Here is a 16,016-nt window from a genome sequence, read left to right on the forward strand (position 1 = left end):
AACCACATGCCGTCCCCACGCCTCCAGAGTTCTCACCCAAGGATTCCCAGAAGGGCCCGAGTTCCCAGGGCCCCTGACCTTTCCTCCCTAGGCCCAACAGGCTTGTCCCCCATCCTCCCACTGGCAGGCATTCCTCCCAATCCTCCGGCCAGCTCTCCCCGGCGCGGGCCCCACTGCAGCACGGAGATTGGGCCAGAGCCCAGGATCCATCCTTCCGTGAAGTTTCCTGGTAACGTCCCCTTGGCCCTCTCTCATTCTGTCCTGGATTCCAGGCCAGGAGAGGTGGACACCCCAAGGCTTTCAAACCGCACTCCGTCACCTTTATTAAGCACTTACTAAGTGCCGGGTCCACGATCATCGCATTAAATCCTCAAAACACCCCGAGGAGGCAAGAGCATTATAATCCCACTCGACAGAGGAGGACCCAGAGGCTCAGGGAGGCCCCCTGCCCCAGGCCAGCGCCTCGCCCCACACAGCTGGCACGGACCCCACATGAACCTGGGATGCTCCCTTGTCTTCTCGCTCACCGGGGGGAAACCCCGTCAGGAGGGCCAGGGAGGTGCTTCAGAATTTGTTGGGAGTGGGGAGCAGGGGCAGCTGGTCTCCCTCTGGCCTGGGGTTTCCTGTGACCCCCAGTCCTAGAGCAGGATGGACACCCCCACAGACTTAAGATCCATGCCCTCCCTGTCCATTCTTCACCAGCTGACATCTCACACCCTGCCACAGCAGCGGGCTCAGGGCTTCTGTGGGGGGCTTCTGAGGGCAGAGAAAAGTCCTGCCACCCCCAGCCACAAATGAAGCTGTCCGGGAAAGGACCCTGAAGTTGCGGCTCAGATTTGTGCCACAATGGGGGGACATTCCCAAGGGCCACCTGAACCAGCCTTTGAGGACCCCCTCCTGCCCCCACTGGCTCCAGGCACTGTGTGCGGGCCTGGGCCTCTCTCCTGACTCCTGCACAACCCACCCCACCCCCACAGCCCCCAGGGCTGGCCAGGAGGCTCCTGAAGGAAATAGGACAGATCTTTAAATCAAATGACCTAATGCTCTCTCTCCACTTCCCCCATTATCCCCTGCGGTGGTCAGAGCAAAAGAGAGTGAATGCAGGGCAGTGGGGGGGGGGGGGGTACTCCATCCCGCTGATCTTATGACAATGGGACAGAGAGAGCTGATGGCAATGGTGCGGCCCAAGGGTCAGCTCAGGGAGTTGATCTCTTGTGACTCTTTAGAGCTACCACCGCTCTGCAGGTGATGAAATCAGGCTACAGAGAGGTTCAAAGACATGCCCACGGTCACTGGTGAGAAAGCGGAAAGCTGGGGGGTCTGAAGACCTGTCTCCTTCAGTGCTTCCCTAGGCCCTTCCCTGAGATTGGGCTCCCACTATGTCCCCCGATTTGGGTTGAAAAGCTCAGAGCAAGGCAGCAGCAGGCTGGCACAGGGTACAAACATTTGGACCAAAATGTCATAAGTTCTCAAAACATCAGTGTACCCCACTGAAAAGAGACATGGGAAAATAATTCTGGGGGCACCCAGCATTTTGTGTTTTCTGCGCCACACACGGTTAACCTCTATGAGGTTAGAGAAGTGGAAAGCAGTCGAGTGACCACTGAACCCCGCCAAGGAGATGCAGCCGTCTGTGGCCTCGCTCCAGGAAAAACGGCACCCAGGAGCCAACTGAGGCTTTTGTCCTTTGGGAAGTTGGGAAGGCCCCATGGAAGGCAAGGTGCTGCTGTCACCACACACTCCTCATCTGCAGGTCCAAGGGACAGATGGAGATGTCACAACTAGCTGTCCCCAGTCACCCTCCCAGGAGGCTACACTCCCATGGGGGCTGGTGCTGGGCTGGAGCCCCAGGGTCTGCCTGAGACAGGGGACAGCCTGAGGGACTGACAACCAACAGCTCTAACAGCTACAGACATGGTGCTCATTCACTCACTCATTCATTCTACCTTTACGCATGGAATAGCCATCATAGGCAATGTGCTGTTCTAGGCCACAGGCGCAGAGCTGAGAACGCTCAGTCTCTGCTCTCAGGGGTCTTACAGTTGGGTGTGACGAAGGCCATGATGGGTAGAGGGGGCTGCAGGGCCCCGGACTCAGGCTGCCTTAACCAGCTCTGTGGGACCAGGGAAGGCTTTTGGGGAGTGCACACGTCAGCTGAGGGCCGAGTAGGATTTCGGTGGAAGAGAGCTTTGGGCAGAGGGAACAGCATGGATGAAGACCCAAAGGCCAGAGAGAACCTGGCACATTTAAGAGCTAGAAAAACACTTGAGCAGTGCTGGAGGCTGCCCTGCGAGGGGCATGGGCGGTGAGCGACGTGGGAGAAGGAAGCAGGGGCCTTGGTCTGCTCTGGTTTTCTTCGTGGCACTATCACCATGTGCCATGTTTAGTGTTCACCCGCTTGTCTCAATCTTTCCTCTTCCGTGAGCATAGAAGCTCCACGAGGGCAGGTCTCCGATGCTGTCGCCAGTGCCGTGTCTGGTTCACCGCTGTTATCGGCAGAGTGTAGGCAAACACTGCCTGGCACACAAGAGCAGCGCCGTGTCTGTGTGCTCGATGGATGAAATGAATGGTGGAGGCACTGGACGGTATCAAGGAGTCGGGCTTTATCTGGAGAATCCCCTGAGCCCGCACGTACTTGGCAAGGCATCAGCGAGGCGCAGGACCTGCTCCAGGCACGTGGCGCTCCTCCCTGCACGGTCCCCGGGCCAGCGGGACCCGGCATGGCCCAAGCGAGGAGGCGTGGCGTCCCTCTCCCTGCCACCTGTGCAGGCCCGGGGTCTATCCTGGTAACGCTCAACGGAGGGGTCGGTCCTGTTTGCATTCCTAAAGACTGACAGACGGCATCGATTTTGGAAGTAGGTACACCCGCTTTTTACCTTTGGAATTTACGCCATAAATTTGGAGCGTCCAGAACTAGAACTAAAACCCACCAGCTCTTATTTTGGGAGAGGGGGAGAAGGGTGCGAGATGTGCACAGGGCAAGTGCCCACCCACAGGAATCCTGCTCTCTGGCGCCCCAGTGTCCATCCAGCCGTCTTTTTTTAAGAAATCAGGTCAGAGGAAAAAGCCAAGCCCTCAAACACACTAATTCTGAGAAAATAGAAAATAAAATATTTCGATTGGAATAATAAAATCATCTCATGCAGTTTAATTTCTAGTGGGGGAGAGAGACACGAAGCAATTAACTTCACAACTAGTTATTTCATGTAGAGCTGAGGATGGGGAGGAAGTATGCTACGGGGAGGGGGGTCTGCGTGGTCTGGAAGGGCGTGGTAGGGTTTGGTGGTGGATCTGAGTGGTCCCAGGAGTCTGGGAAGGCTTCCTGGAAGGAGACACACAAGCCAAGACGTGGAAGGTACTGGCTGGGGGTGAAAGTGGGGGCCAAGAGCATCCCAGGCAACCCCAAATTACAGAAGAGTGAAAGCCCAGGAAGATGAGGGATGGTTTGCCAGTGCGTGGGAAGGCAGCGGCGACATCCAAGGAGCAGGGGACAGGTGGGGCGAGGCAGTGAAGGAAGACGTGAAGCTCTAAGATCAGAGCTTAGATCACTTGGGGGCCCCCAACGAATGAAGTAGGCCTAAGATGGGGCTCCTCCCTGGAAGGTTCCCAGACAGACCAGCAGCAGAGACCAGGTTAAGCTTATCCTCCCACCCCACCCCCAACCCCCAGGATTGTTCCAGGTGGCACCAAGGAGGCCACCATTAAGTCAGAGCAAGAGGTGGCAGGGCACAGAGGGCAGTAAACGGAGACCACACTTCTTAGGTAAAGGCCTTTCACATTTCGTCTTTTCTAAGATGCAATTAATTTCATACTTAAACGTCTCTGAAACCAGGATTATCTTAGTCAATGGAGGGTCAGTTTCACAGCAGCAATTTTGTGTACAAAAAGCAATGGTGAGTCTGTGGAAGATGTCGTAGGTTTGCTGCAAACCTATGTGTTTAGAGACTTTTGTTGTTGCTTACTTGCACATGGAGCTGACTAGAAGTTAACAGGCTGGAAGCCTTCTAAACTTTCAAAAGAAGCATTTTTCCAGAGAACCCAAATGCCCTAGGGGAGAGAAAAAATGTTTCTATCTTAAACTTTTGCTATTTTGGGTCTCTGTTACATACAGCTGAACCGGTAAGATCTAAGCTATATAAATTTTGTAATTTTTGTCCATCAGAACAGTTGCCAGATGCTCTCGCCAAATGATTTCATATAAAACCACTGACTGCCACAGGTTGTTTGACTTACAATTACTAGTGGAAGAGCTGGCTTTTCCAGATTCTGGAATCAAGGGGCAAACCCATGACCTGCTGCCAAGTCTCATCCCCACGTGTGTGTAGACTGTAAACCTTGAAAGCCAGGGGACCCGGCCCCCATTCCTGTCACCACGTCTGCGTGGCCACTGAAGGCAGGTGAAGGTGGAACTCCAAGCAAAGTGAGCGAAGGCTTCAGGCAAGATGTTGGTCTCCCTATTATTTTATTAAAGGCCTCCCCTGGGTGCTTTGCGTCTCTGCCTTTCACGGGCCACACTGGTGCTGGCTGAACTCAAAAGTAGGGCTTTATGGTGGCAAAGGCACGTCTCTACAATCAGGCTGGATTGTCTGATGTGTGAATAAAGCTGCTTAGAGAGGGAAAAAAAAAAGTAGGGCTTGGGTGGGCAATAACGCTCAGCAAACATTCCAGGCCCCCCCACCCCCCGCCGGCTCCACCATGTCTCCAGCCCCTCCTGTCAGGCAGAGCCAATAAGCCATGAGCAGATGTGACCTCGTGCCCCCTCCAGGCTGACGTGCCAGTACCTCTGGGGCACATGGTGGGGCCTCACAAACCTGGGGCCCTGAGGGGTGACGTCAAGCAAAGGTCCCAAGACCCCGGACAGACACATCATGTGAGCGAATCAGCAACAAATAAGCCTTTACGTTACACCACTGAGATGTGGGGGGTTAATTTGTTACGCAGCCTAAGCTCACCTAGGTTAGACCTTCCTAATACATCAAGTCTGAACCGTGGGAAGACCAAGGCCTTTGCAACCCTCTAGGTAGGAGCCACAGGAGACGGCAGCCTCAGTCCCACCCCTCTAAGCTGAGAATCCTTAGAGGAAGCTCCAACCTCCCCTTGATTCCATTTTTGTCCTATAAAAAAACAGGAATTTCAGATTGCTCAGCCCAATACAAACCGGGGATGGGAAGAGGCCAGAGCGCTGCTTACGACCCAGGACAGGAGGTCTGGGCTCTCTTCCAACCTTGCCCCCAGCTCAACGACCAGTCCTCAGTTTCCCCATCTGTCCCTGCTGAGGCTATGGATTGCCCACAGCTTCTAGGCCCAGGCCAGAGAGGGGCATGCAGGAGCCACTCAGCCCAGGAACTTCAAAAAAGCCCCTCTACCAAGGGACCCAGCTCCAAGGACCAAGAAGGGTTAGAGCTCACTCACCTCCCTGCATCCAGAACTTCACCCTCATCCACAGTGTCCCCGAGCCCCTCCCTGGGATGGGATGGCTTTTTAACCCTAACCTTGACCCTGGCCTGTCTCAAGATTTCAAGGGCCCCGTGGCCCCCACCCCCATGCTGGTGGGGAGCATCTACCCAGAGGCAGGAGCGATCGCAAGAGCACCACCTCCCCAGGTCGGGGAGGGCAGCCTTCAGAGGCCACTCTCTTCTGGGCACACGGGACAGGCCACACTCACAGGGATCTGGAGCCGCAGAGACCTGGGAGCTTTATTCACACTCGTCACCGGAACTCCCCAACCCACGCTCCCCCCCCCCGGGGCCCCCCTTTCCAGGAGGGCAGGGCCTAGGTCCACCTCCTGCTGCCACTGGGGAGCAGCTCCCCTCCCGTGGGCTCCCCCTGCTCAGAGGGGAGCGGACAGAGCGGCCGCAGGGGCGCCGGCGTCCCCCAAGTGGTCATTTCTCAGGGCTTCGGCCAGACGGGGCTCGGGGGCAGGGCCCGTGGCGGCAGGACCTGGATGGGGAATGGGGAGGCGGGTGTCAGACCCCAGGTCGCCCCCCATTCCAGTCTCAGCCCCTCATCCCTCCTGGATCTCAGAACCAGGGTGACCTTCCGGGGGCAGCTGGGGCTGGGGACGGCAGGCAGGGAGCACTGGGAGCCTCAAGGAATGGCTGGACAATGCATCCTGGCTTGGACTCGCCACCCCAATCCTGCCCACGAGGGGACTCTACGGAGCCCGGGCCTGTCCCTCCCTGTGACACCGCGGGCAGCGACATGGCCCACCCCATACCAGGCGGGAAGGGCTGGTGGCTGCAAGCTTGCGGTGCTGGGCCTCGGAGGGGACAGAGGACCAGAGGTCCAGGCTCTTGGGGGCTGAGGCTTTTTCCGACTTGGGAGGGATGACGTCCCAGCCCAGCAGGCAGTGCTGTGGGGAGCAAGGGGTTAACAACACCAGGGCAGGTCAGCGGCTGTCTTGGCTCTCCAGGGAGGGGCTGTGCTGTCCACCCTGGACTGGAGCATCCCCAGGATGGGGCTGTGTCCGCCAGCAGGCTGGGGGGGTCCCCCTGAGCAGACACGCCTCCTCCCTCTGACTCGTAGCTCTCCCAGGGAAGAGCCGCCTCCCCTCTCAGCCTGAGTCCCCCCAGGCCAGGAGCCTGGCGTCCACCCAGTGGATCACCCCAGCAGGCCACCCCTTTCCTGACCCAGCCACCCCGGGGGCCCCGAGACCTGAGGGGGGAGGGAGGACATTCACTGAGCAGCATCCCACCTTGAGGTGGGCTTTGCCCCAGGGCCTAACAGGCGTTCCTTCACTCGACAGCCCCACCCCAACACCCCATTACACCCATTTTACAGATGGACAAACTGACCTTCCTCTGTATCCCCCTACCCACCCTGGGCCTCCCAACTTGCGGGTCCGCTGCCCCCCGGGGACCAGCACCGGCGGGGGAGGGAGGAGGCCCAGCCTGAACTCTGCAGACCCAGAGCCCACCCTACCAGGACCTCAGGACCCAGCGGGGGCCCCGGCTCAGCCCCCCAAGCCCGGCGCCCTAAGGCTGCTCACCCGGGGTAGGGCCAGCGTGTCCGAGGCGTCGAAGCTCTTCCGCCGGTGGAAGCGATAGCGGTGTGGGGGATCCAGGACTGACAGTGGGACGGTCACCCTGGCGGGGGGCAGTGGGGCTGTCAGTGCAGGCTGCAGCCCCGGGCCCTGTCTTTCCCCTCAAGAGACAGGACACTGGGGTGGGGGCAGCAGACTCGCCCGGGCTCAGATTTTGCCCCACCTGTGGCTGCTCCTCCCCGCCTCCCCCAGCCCTGCCCAGCGCCCCACCTGCTCTGGCCACTCACCTGACCTGTGCCGGCCCCACCAGGGTCTTAGGGTCCCTGTGGCCCCGCGGTGTCCTGCACAGGCGGCAGGGGGTGCCGGGGTCCGCGGGCACGAGAAACAGGCGCCGGTTGACGCGGTAACAGTACACACCTGTGCGGCCCGCAAGACGCAGCGCCCTGAGCCAGAACCCAGAGCCCAGGGCCCCGCGGTCCCCACCACACCCCACGGCCACACTTATAGGGTGCATGCGCACACACACATACACACACACACAGGTGTCCATGTAAAGACACCAGCACGCACTGATACACCCATGTGCACACACATGCTCATACAAACCCCAGGCACATACAGCACCGTCACATGAACAAACATCACGTACAACCATGAAGCGTGTTCTTATATAGTTACATTCACGGACACACCTGCACACTCATAACAGGCACACACACGTGCATTCACACCTTTCTGCACACCTGTATGCACACACGTGCCCACTGCCGGCACAGAGGCGCTCCTGTGACTGTGTGTGTGTCACAGCTACACACACAGGTGACATGTGCAGGGGGGAGGGGGAAGGGAACCAGGGGCAGGACTGGCAGGGAGAAATGAGGGGTCATGTTGGTGACAGACTGTTGGGTAAGTAAAGTCCTGGCCCCTGTCACCCAACCCCTCCCTCTCAGGGCCCCAGCCAGCTGCTGGGGAGAAGCAGGAGTGGGGCACACAGAGCAGGCCCTGATCCCCACCAGGCCAGGCCTAGCTGGCACCCCCACTCCAGGCCTGGCTCCCCACCCTGGCCAAACCCCAGGCCTCCCTTGTTGAGTCCCCAGCTCCCTGGCAGCCTCCTAGGTTCCCAGATGCTCAAGTGGGGGTGCTTTGAGAAAAGGGGGGTGTGGAGATCTGGGGGTGAGCTACACTCACATTCGTGATCTTCCTCCAGGCCCCCGTTCTCCTGCAGGTCAGCGAGCTGTGGTCTGGGGGGTGGGGTGGGGGGCAACAGGGTAAGCAGGCTGGGGTGACAGAGTCTCCAAGCCGCCCTCGCCCACCCCCGGCCCAGGCCTGCTCACTCGGGGTCTCTGGAGATACACTCCTCTCTGTTGGCTTCCCGAAACTCCTGCAGCTTTGAGAAGAAGGCCTCGGACTTGCTGCTGAGGTGAGAGCTACTGTCCAGGGACCCTGGAGTGGGCACAGCACCAGGTCCATGAGGGGCAGCAGGGGCTGGGAGGGCTGGGGCTTGGCCACTGCTCCAGGTGTAGGCGCCCACCAGGCCTCACAGAGAGACCTCCAATCACTGTGACAGCCCCTATCTGCCCACCCCAACTCATATTCCATCGTCCATTCAGACAATACTTCTAGAGCCCCTTCTACTTGCCAGACACTGTTTCATGTGCTGGGGAAACAGCAGCGAGCTAACAGACTAAGTCCCTGCCCTCAGAAGCTTATGTTCTAACATGGAGGAGAGAGATGAACTAGTCAGCAAAGAAATCTGTGTGACAACAGCAAATGATAAGACCCTCTGGCAAGTGAAAGAGGGCAGGACACAAAAAGCGGGGTCGTGGGACAGGGGCGGTCAGGGGTGGCCTCTGGGAAGGTGAAGCCTGATGAAGGAAGGGAGGGGCCACATGGACACCCCTGGAAGGACACCGGCAGATGGTCAGAAGAGTGAGTGCAAAGGCCTGGGGGCAGGCAGTGCTCGGTATGTTGGAGGAACAGCAAGAAGGCGGAAGTGGCTGGAAGAGAGCTAGGGGTGAAGAGAGGAAACGAGGTTGGGGCACCCCTGGAGAGTCTTGAGCCAAGGAACCACATGATCCGACAGGAATTATTTCACAGGATTCCTCCAGGAGCAAAAACATCAGTTAGGAGGCCACTGATGGCATGTGATGAGACAAACTAGTCAGATTCTAAGAAATATTCTAACGCAGGACTGAGATCTAGTAATGGGCTGGATGAGGCATGCATGAAAGGCAAGGAACCAAGGTCAATTCCAAGGCTACGGCTGGACCTATCTGGAACATGGAATGGCCACTTACAGAGACAACAGAGACGACGGGAGGAGCAGGTACCTGGAAATCAGGACTGTGACTTTGGACATGAGATTAATAGGAGACACCTAATGGGTAATTAGAGGAGACAGCCAGACACACAAGCCTGGAATTCCGAAGGGAGGCGCCGGCAGGGGAAGGAATGGGGACGTGCAGTCAGCCGCCTTGGCCCTGGCGGGAGCTCCAAGAGACAACAGGCAGAGATGAGTCAGGCTGACCTTGGGCCCCCTGGTGGGAGGTCAGGCCAAGGAATGAGATGAAGCAGAAGAGACTAGAAGCAGCACCCAGCAAGGTGGGGGAGAAAAAGGGACCTGTCTGGCCTGGAAGTCAAGGAAGGAGTGTCAGGGAGGAGGAGAGGCCCCTGGGCCCCATGCGGCTCAAGGGCCAAGGCAGGTGCCGGCTGCAAACCGAGCGTGGGAAGGTCAAGGGCAGTGGGCCAGCCCGTGCCAGCGGTGAGGCCGGCTTTAAGAAAAATGGGGGAGAGAAACTGGGGACAGCGGGTCTAGGCAGCCCCTTTTGAGCAATTCCATTAGGAAGAAAAGCAGAAGAAATAGGCGGTAACTAGAAGCAAAGGGAAAGAGAGGAATTTCCCATCAGGGTGGGAAACAACAGGTTGCAGCTGTTGTGACTCTGGTTAGATGTGACTTTGGTTAAGTTTGGGGCCTCTGAGCCTCAGGCCTCCCGTCTGTCAATGGGGATGATGGTCTACCCAGCAGGTTACTGTGGAGAGCAAATGAGTTAAGGGGAGTGGAGGAAAAGCAACCTCCTAAAACAATGCCCTGCCAGGAGGAAGCACTGGATAAAATCAGTTCCAATCAATATTCCAGCATGTTCCTCTGCCCATGAGATGCACCAGAGGAGGGGGGCGGAAGGCTGCTGCAGGAGAGAGAGAATTACAGGAAGCAAATCCTTCAGGGGCCAGGAGGGGACGAGATCAGGACACAAGTGCAGGGACAGACCTCAGAGGAGAGCGGCCAGTTCATTTCGGGAAAGGTAGGTGGGTGGAATGGGGGATGCAGGGCAGGCAGGGGGCAGGGGCCACCGTTTGGCCAGAAACAGGAAGCAAGGCTGTGAGGAGGTCCTGGAGGGCAGGGCCTGCAGAGTACCCAGCTCACCTCCTCTTAGGCAATGACTCAACCGCTCTGTGCCTCAGTTTCCCCTATCCTAGAACAAGGAGCCACACAGCACCAAACCCGTAGGGCCGTTCGCTTGTTCATTCGACACGTGTTTCTCGAGGGGCCTACTGCGTGCCAGGCTCAGGGACGTGGCAACGAAAGACAACCAGGCCACCGTGCTAAGGAACTTGTTCTATGAGAGCTGGACACGAAGCAAGCACATAAGACAAGTCCTGAGGATGACAGGAAAAAAATCAAACTAGATGATATAACTGGCACTAGATGAGATAACATGGCAGGAGTGGCCCTACATCGAGTTTGGGAAAGGCCTGTCATCCGAGCTGAGCTCTGAATGACGGACAGACACCAAATGGGACCCTGGGGAGGTGCCTCCCAGGTGAGGGCACAGCAAAGCGCAGAGCCCCCAAGGGGACCACGAGCTCAGCCGCTTCAAGGACCAGCCAGGAGTCCATAGGCAAGCAGCGCAAGGCCACCCACGGGGCAGGTGGGGGCCAGATGACACACTTACGTCTAGATGAGGATTTTGGATTTTAGGCTAAGTGCTGGGGAAAGGCCGTGGGGAGAGTGTTGAAAGGACATGATGTGATGCACATGTGCTAAATTGTGCTGCAGCTGCTGTGTTTAAACCAGATAGTAACCAGGGCAAAAGAGGCCAGAGGGAGAGCAGCCAGGAGAATCCTGAGGTTGCTCAGAGGGGTGGTAAGATGTGAAGAGGTGATACATGGACAGACCTTTGCAGATGCCAGCCCATAACAGGTGCCCAAACGAGGCAGCTCTGACTCATTCACCCAACTAACGCTCAGTAATACCACCTTTGTGTGTGCCACTGCGCCAGGGGCTGCGAACAGACCCGATTCAGAAGCAGCAGCGTGTAGGGACTCAGGCAGGGTCACAGCCAGCCAGGGCTCCCGTCCCCCACTCCCAGGAGGGCCCAGGGCAGCCCATACCTGCAGTCCAGTCGGAGCCCAGGCACCAGCTGCTCTCGGACTCTGCAGACTCCTTGTGGAAGGTCACTCTGGGCTGAGGAGGGAGGCGGAGGGAGGTAAGGGCTAGGCCAGCAGGTCAACCCAGAGGAGGCCCCGCCTTGGGGGAAGGAGAGGGGCTATGTCTTCACTTACACCCTGACATGGGCCCTGGGGCTCAGGAGCTGGAAGATAAAGTTTGCCCCCTCCCCCTCACCATGGGTGACTTTGAACGAGACGGGGCTCTGCGCCTCAGTCTTCCCATCTGTAAAACAGAGCTCAAATCAGCTTCCTCCCAAAGTGCTGTCTGAGAAACTAACGGCCACCACTTATCAAGCACTTAAACTGAGCAAGACACAACTCGTGGCATCTCCAGGAAGCCTATCACCCTACAAGGAAGGCTGCCCACGAGTATATTTGTCAGATGGAGAAACTGAGGCTCAAGGAAGCACCCATCAATGGATGTCTTGTCACATCAATTACCTTGGAGAGCTTGCTTTGTCGAGGCCCAGGCAGGGACCCCTGGGCTGGGGCCTTGCGGGGCCCCTGTCTGTCCGGCCCTGTTGAAAGCTCTGGGCCATTCAAGTCTGACGTAACAGGGGCTGAGTGGGGCCTCAGTGGGACCAAGTACTCCTGGGGTTGGCACTTGGGGGGTGCAATAGAGACCATTCTGGAGCTGGCCCTGCCAGGCCAGGCCGCCTCACAGGGATCTTCTCGGTGGGCAGCCGGTGGGACCTGCACGTGGCACTTGCGCGGTGGGCAGGAGGGGCCTGGGGCTGCGGAGGAAGTGTCTTGGGATGCCAGGGTCTCTGCGCTGGGGCAGCCGCTGCAGTCTAGGTTGGACTGGAGGAAAGGGGCCGGGTCACCTACCCAGATGGCCTCGCTGGGCACAAAAGCCAAGGTCCTCACCCCTGCTTCAGCCCCAGCAGTGTCCAGGCCAGCCACCCCTTCCCCTCCCCTCTCTGGACAAGGAGACCTGGATTCTGATCTGCAGGTAAAGCAGCCCCTTCCCCTGGAGATGCCACCAGTGCCTCCCACCTCAAAGGCTGCCTCAGCCACAGCTTGCCGCACGGCGTCCTGCCCGACCCACAGCTGCCTCAGAAGCTCCAGGTTGAGCTGCCGCAGCTGCACCGTGTCCTCAGCCTCCAGCATCTTCCATATATCGTCCAGCTTCCCACAGGGAACCCTCAGAGCTGGTTCTAGACCCAGTTCTTCTATCTGAAGTTAAGAGAGCATGGTACAGCGCATCAAAGAACTTCATCAAGAAAGTAAAAAGACAACCTACACAATGGGAGACAATATTTGGAAATGACATATCAGATAAAGGTCTAGTATCCAAAATTTATAAAGAGATTGTTCAACTCAACAACAAAAAGACAACCCAATTACAAAATGGGAAAAAGACTTGAACAGACACTTCTCAGAAGAGGAAATACAAATGGCCAAAAGGCACATGAAGAGATGCTCAACTTCCCTGGCCATTAGAGAAATGCAAATCAAAACCACAATGAGATATCATCTCACACCCACCAGAATGACCACTATCAACAAAACAGAAAATGACAAGTGCTGCAGAGGATGTGGAGACAGAGGCACACTTATTCATGGTTGGTGGGAATGTCAAATGGTCCAACTGCTGTGGAAGGCAGTTTGGTGGTTCCTCAAAAAGCTGAATATAGAATTGCCATATGACCCAGCAATACCATTGCTAGGTATCTACTCAAAGGACTTAAGGGCAAAGACACAAACGGACATTTGCACACCAATATTTATAGCAGTGTTATTTACAATTGCAAGGAGATGGAAACAGCCAAAATGTCCATCAACAGACGAGTGGCTAAACAAACTATGGTACATACATACGATGGAATATTTTTTTTTAACTTTTTTTTAAAATTTATTTATTCATTAAAAAATAAGAAACAAAATAAAACAACATACATAATCAGTAATTCACAATATCATCACTTAGTTACATATTCATCATTTCTTAGAACATTTGCATTAATTCAGAAAAAGAGATAAAAAGATAAAAAGACAATAGAAAAAGAAACAAAACGAACACAGGAAAGAAAAAAAAAATTATACCTACCATACCCCTTACCCCTTGCTTTCATTGATCACTAGCATTTAAACTAAATTTATTTTAGCATTTGTTCCCCCTATTATTTATTTTTATTCCATATGTTCTACTTCTTTGTGGACAAGGTAGATAAAAGGAGCATCAGACACAAGGTTTTCACAACATACGATGGAATATTATGCAGCTTTAAGACAGAATAAACTTATGAAGCATGTAATAACATGGATGGACCTTAAGGACATTATGCTGAGTGAGATTAGCCAAAAACAAAAGGACAAATACTGTATGGTCTCACTGATAGGAACTGACATTAGTGAATAAACTTGGACTATTTTGTTGGTAACAGAGACCATCAGGAGGTAGAAATAGGGTAAGATATTGGGTAATTGGAGCTGAATGGATACAGACTGTGCAACAGGACTAAATACAAAAACTCAGAAATGGACAGCACAATACTATCTAACTGTAATATAATTATGTTAAAATACTGAAAAAAAAAAAAAGAGAGAGAGAGAGCATGGCATAGGGTGAGGAATCCCCTCCATGCTTCTCCCTAACTGTGCAGCCTCAGCTACAGGCTAACTATCTAGCCTCTTTGTGCCTCCTGTTTCCTCATCTGCCAAACAGAGATGATAAGTCTCTACCTCATAAGGATCAAATAGGGTAGTTCATGTTAAATTCTTCATACGGTGCCTGGCACATTCAATAAGTGTCTGGCAGGTGCATTTCCTTTACCTACTAAAAGTAACCCCCCTTAACAATCTTAAAATGGAACTATAGCAGCTTAATTTATAGGAAGCAATTAGTACAAGTCTATAAATGCAAAGCATTACAATGTCTGAATCCAGCAGAATCGGGGGACTCTTCCCTCCTTCTGCCCTCCTTTTCCTCTTTCCTTACTTTTTACAGATGAAGAAACTAAGGTTCAGAAAGGCTAAGGAACATGCCCCAAGTGGCCAAGTCAGGATGTGAACCCAAATCTGCCTCCAGGGACCAAGGGCACTCCAGGTTTTCCCTGGCAGTATGGAGAGGCGCCTGGGAAGCCTCTTTCTCCTTCTCCCAGCCTTTGGCTGCCCAGCGATCCAGGATCTCTGTGGAAGGGATTTCTGCAGGGTGGGGGAAGAGGCTTCCCACCTCTCTCCGAACCCCAAGGCCCAAACTCCTACACCCGAAAACCGTTTCCCCCAAAACGCACCGTCCCATATTAATGCTGGGCCGGGTCACACGTCCTGCTGTCGGCCCTCCCGCCGGAGCTGGGGCAGAGGAGTCAGCCAACGACCCCTTTCCTTACACGTGCCCCCGCGGGGGTGGGGGTGGGGGGCGGCGGAGGTGCGAATATAGACGCCTCCGTGGAGGTGCGAACCAGGGGACACAGCCTGATCCGCAGGCGGGGAGTCCAGACCACTACCCTGAACGACCAAGCGACTCCAAGCCGAACCCCTATAGTCCGAGGGTCCCCGTTTTCGCACGGCCTTGGAGGGTCCAGCCGCGCTCAGGAAAACCAAAAACTGCACAAACGCAACGGAAGGTGAGGTTCGAAGAGAAACTGGGGGAGGGAAAGAGGCAGTGCCTGGGGACGCAGGGGCAGGACCCGGAGAAGAAACCCTCCCTCTCGTTCCCCATGGCCGCCCGAACCATCCGGGCGGGCGCACGCGGGTCCGACCGCGGAGCCCCACCTCCTCATTCCCCGGCCCCGCCGGTCCCGCACTCACAACCCGGAAGCCGGGACAGCGCCGCCCGCCGCAGCAGATAACGCGGTGAGCCCGAGCGTGGGCGGGGCCTCGCATTAGCGGCCCTGATTGGCCAGATGTGGAGGCGGGGCCGGTCGCTCCAGACAGCGTTACTCCGCGTTCCGAAGCGGCAGTTTCAACAGCGGGGCGGGATAAACAGCTGGGCTCAACAGCCGATTGGTCAGCTTCGGTGGCTGCGTACAGAGGGTCGGTTTTCGAAACGGGGCGGGAGCCCGGAAGGCGGGCTCCGATTGGTTCTGCCCGAGGCCGGCGGCTACGGCACGTTCAAGAGCGATAGGTTCGTGGGCCGGTGCGGCGTTGGTGTCCAGGCTGGCGGGTGGGAACCGGCGGGGCGAGCTGGAGACCTCATCTTTTATTCGTCTGTTCACGTATTTATCGAGTTCCCTGCTGTGTGCCGACTATGCATCCATTCTTTAAAGGGAGATTGATTGGGCATCTAGTCTGAAGGTCTGGGAGGCGGAGAAGAACCAAGAGGTGTTCCTGACGGGGGCGGGCGGAGGCGGGGGTGGGACTTGAACCTGAACACCTGTGATCCAGCCTGTAGAATATGCGCCAGCTTACACGGAGAGCCCCTGTGCCAATGCATCCTCTCCTTAGAAACCAAGCTTTGCGAAGAGTGATGCTGTCGCCATTTAGAGCCGAAAAACAAACAAAAATCTCGAGGCTGGGAGAAATACCAAAGTGACTTGCCCAGAAACCCACAGCCATTAAATACTAGAGAAAGAACTAATTAGACCTCAGTTTTTTAAGAAAATAAAATTTAGATCTACTCTCACCCCTCTCTGCCTCTTAG

General features: G+C 55.8%; 1 protein-coding gene across 5 annotated transcripts; it reads right to left on the minus strand.

The window, feature by feature from the left end:
• Nucleotides 1–4,335: 4,335 nt before the first annotated feature.
• Nucleotides 4,336–15,296, minus strand: MIIP (migration and invasion inhibitory protein). Of its 5 annotated transcripts, none has more exons than XM_077151269.1 (10): nt 15,185–15,296; nt 12,428–12,607; nt 11,873–12,232; nt 11,375–11,447; nt 8,317–8,425; nt 8,171–8,223; nt 7,270–7,399; nt 6,989–7,085; nt 6,218–6,352; nt 4,342–5,940 (listed from the first exon to the last, which is right to left on the minus strand). In XM_077151269.1, exons 1-10 carry the CDS (start codon nt 15,257–15,259, stop codon nt 5,890–5,892), a joined length of 1,263 nt encoding a protein of 420 aa, XP_077007384.1. In that variant the 5' UTR covers nt 15,260–15,296; the 3' UTR covers nt 4,342–5,889. The 5 variants fall into 5 exon arrangements, with proteins under 5 accessions (XP_077007388.1, XP_077007387.1, XP_077007384.1 ...); XM_077151268.1 differs by having other exon boundaries at nt 15,149–15,260; XM_077151271.1 differs by lacking the exon at nt 15,185–15,296 and adding an exon at nt 14,668–14,748.
• Between the last annotated feature and the right edge of the window lie 720 nt (nt 15,297–16,016).

This window comes from Tamandua tetradactyla, chromosome 2 (assembly GCF_023851605.1).
Source record: "Tamandua tetradactyla isolate mTamTet1 chromosome 2, mTamTet1.pri, whole genome shotgun sequence".
Classification (NCBI taxonomy): domain Eukaryota; kingdom Metazoa; phylum Chordata; class Mammalia; order Pilosa; family Myrmecophagidae; genus Tamandua; species Tamandua tetradactyla.

Bases quoted from the DNA above. Each gene is read 5' to 3' on its own strand.
- MIIP (XM_077151268.1), bottom strand. From the start codon at position 15,259: ATGCGAGGCCCCGCCCACGCTCGGGCTCACCGCGTTATCTGCTGCGGC. The intron at 8,426-11,374 runs GTATGGGCTGCC...TGCCCACTCCAG, and splicing joins GGGCTCCGACTGGACTGCAG to GGTCCCTGGACAGTAGCTCT. The intron at 8,224-8,316 runs GTGAGCAGGCCT...CCCACCCCCCAG, and splicing joins TGTATCTCCAGAGACCCCGA to ACCACAGCTCGCTGACCTGC.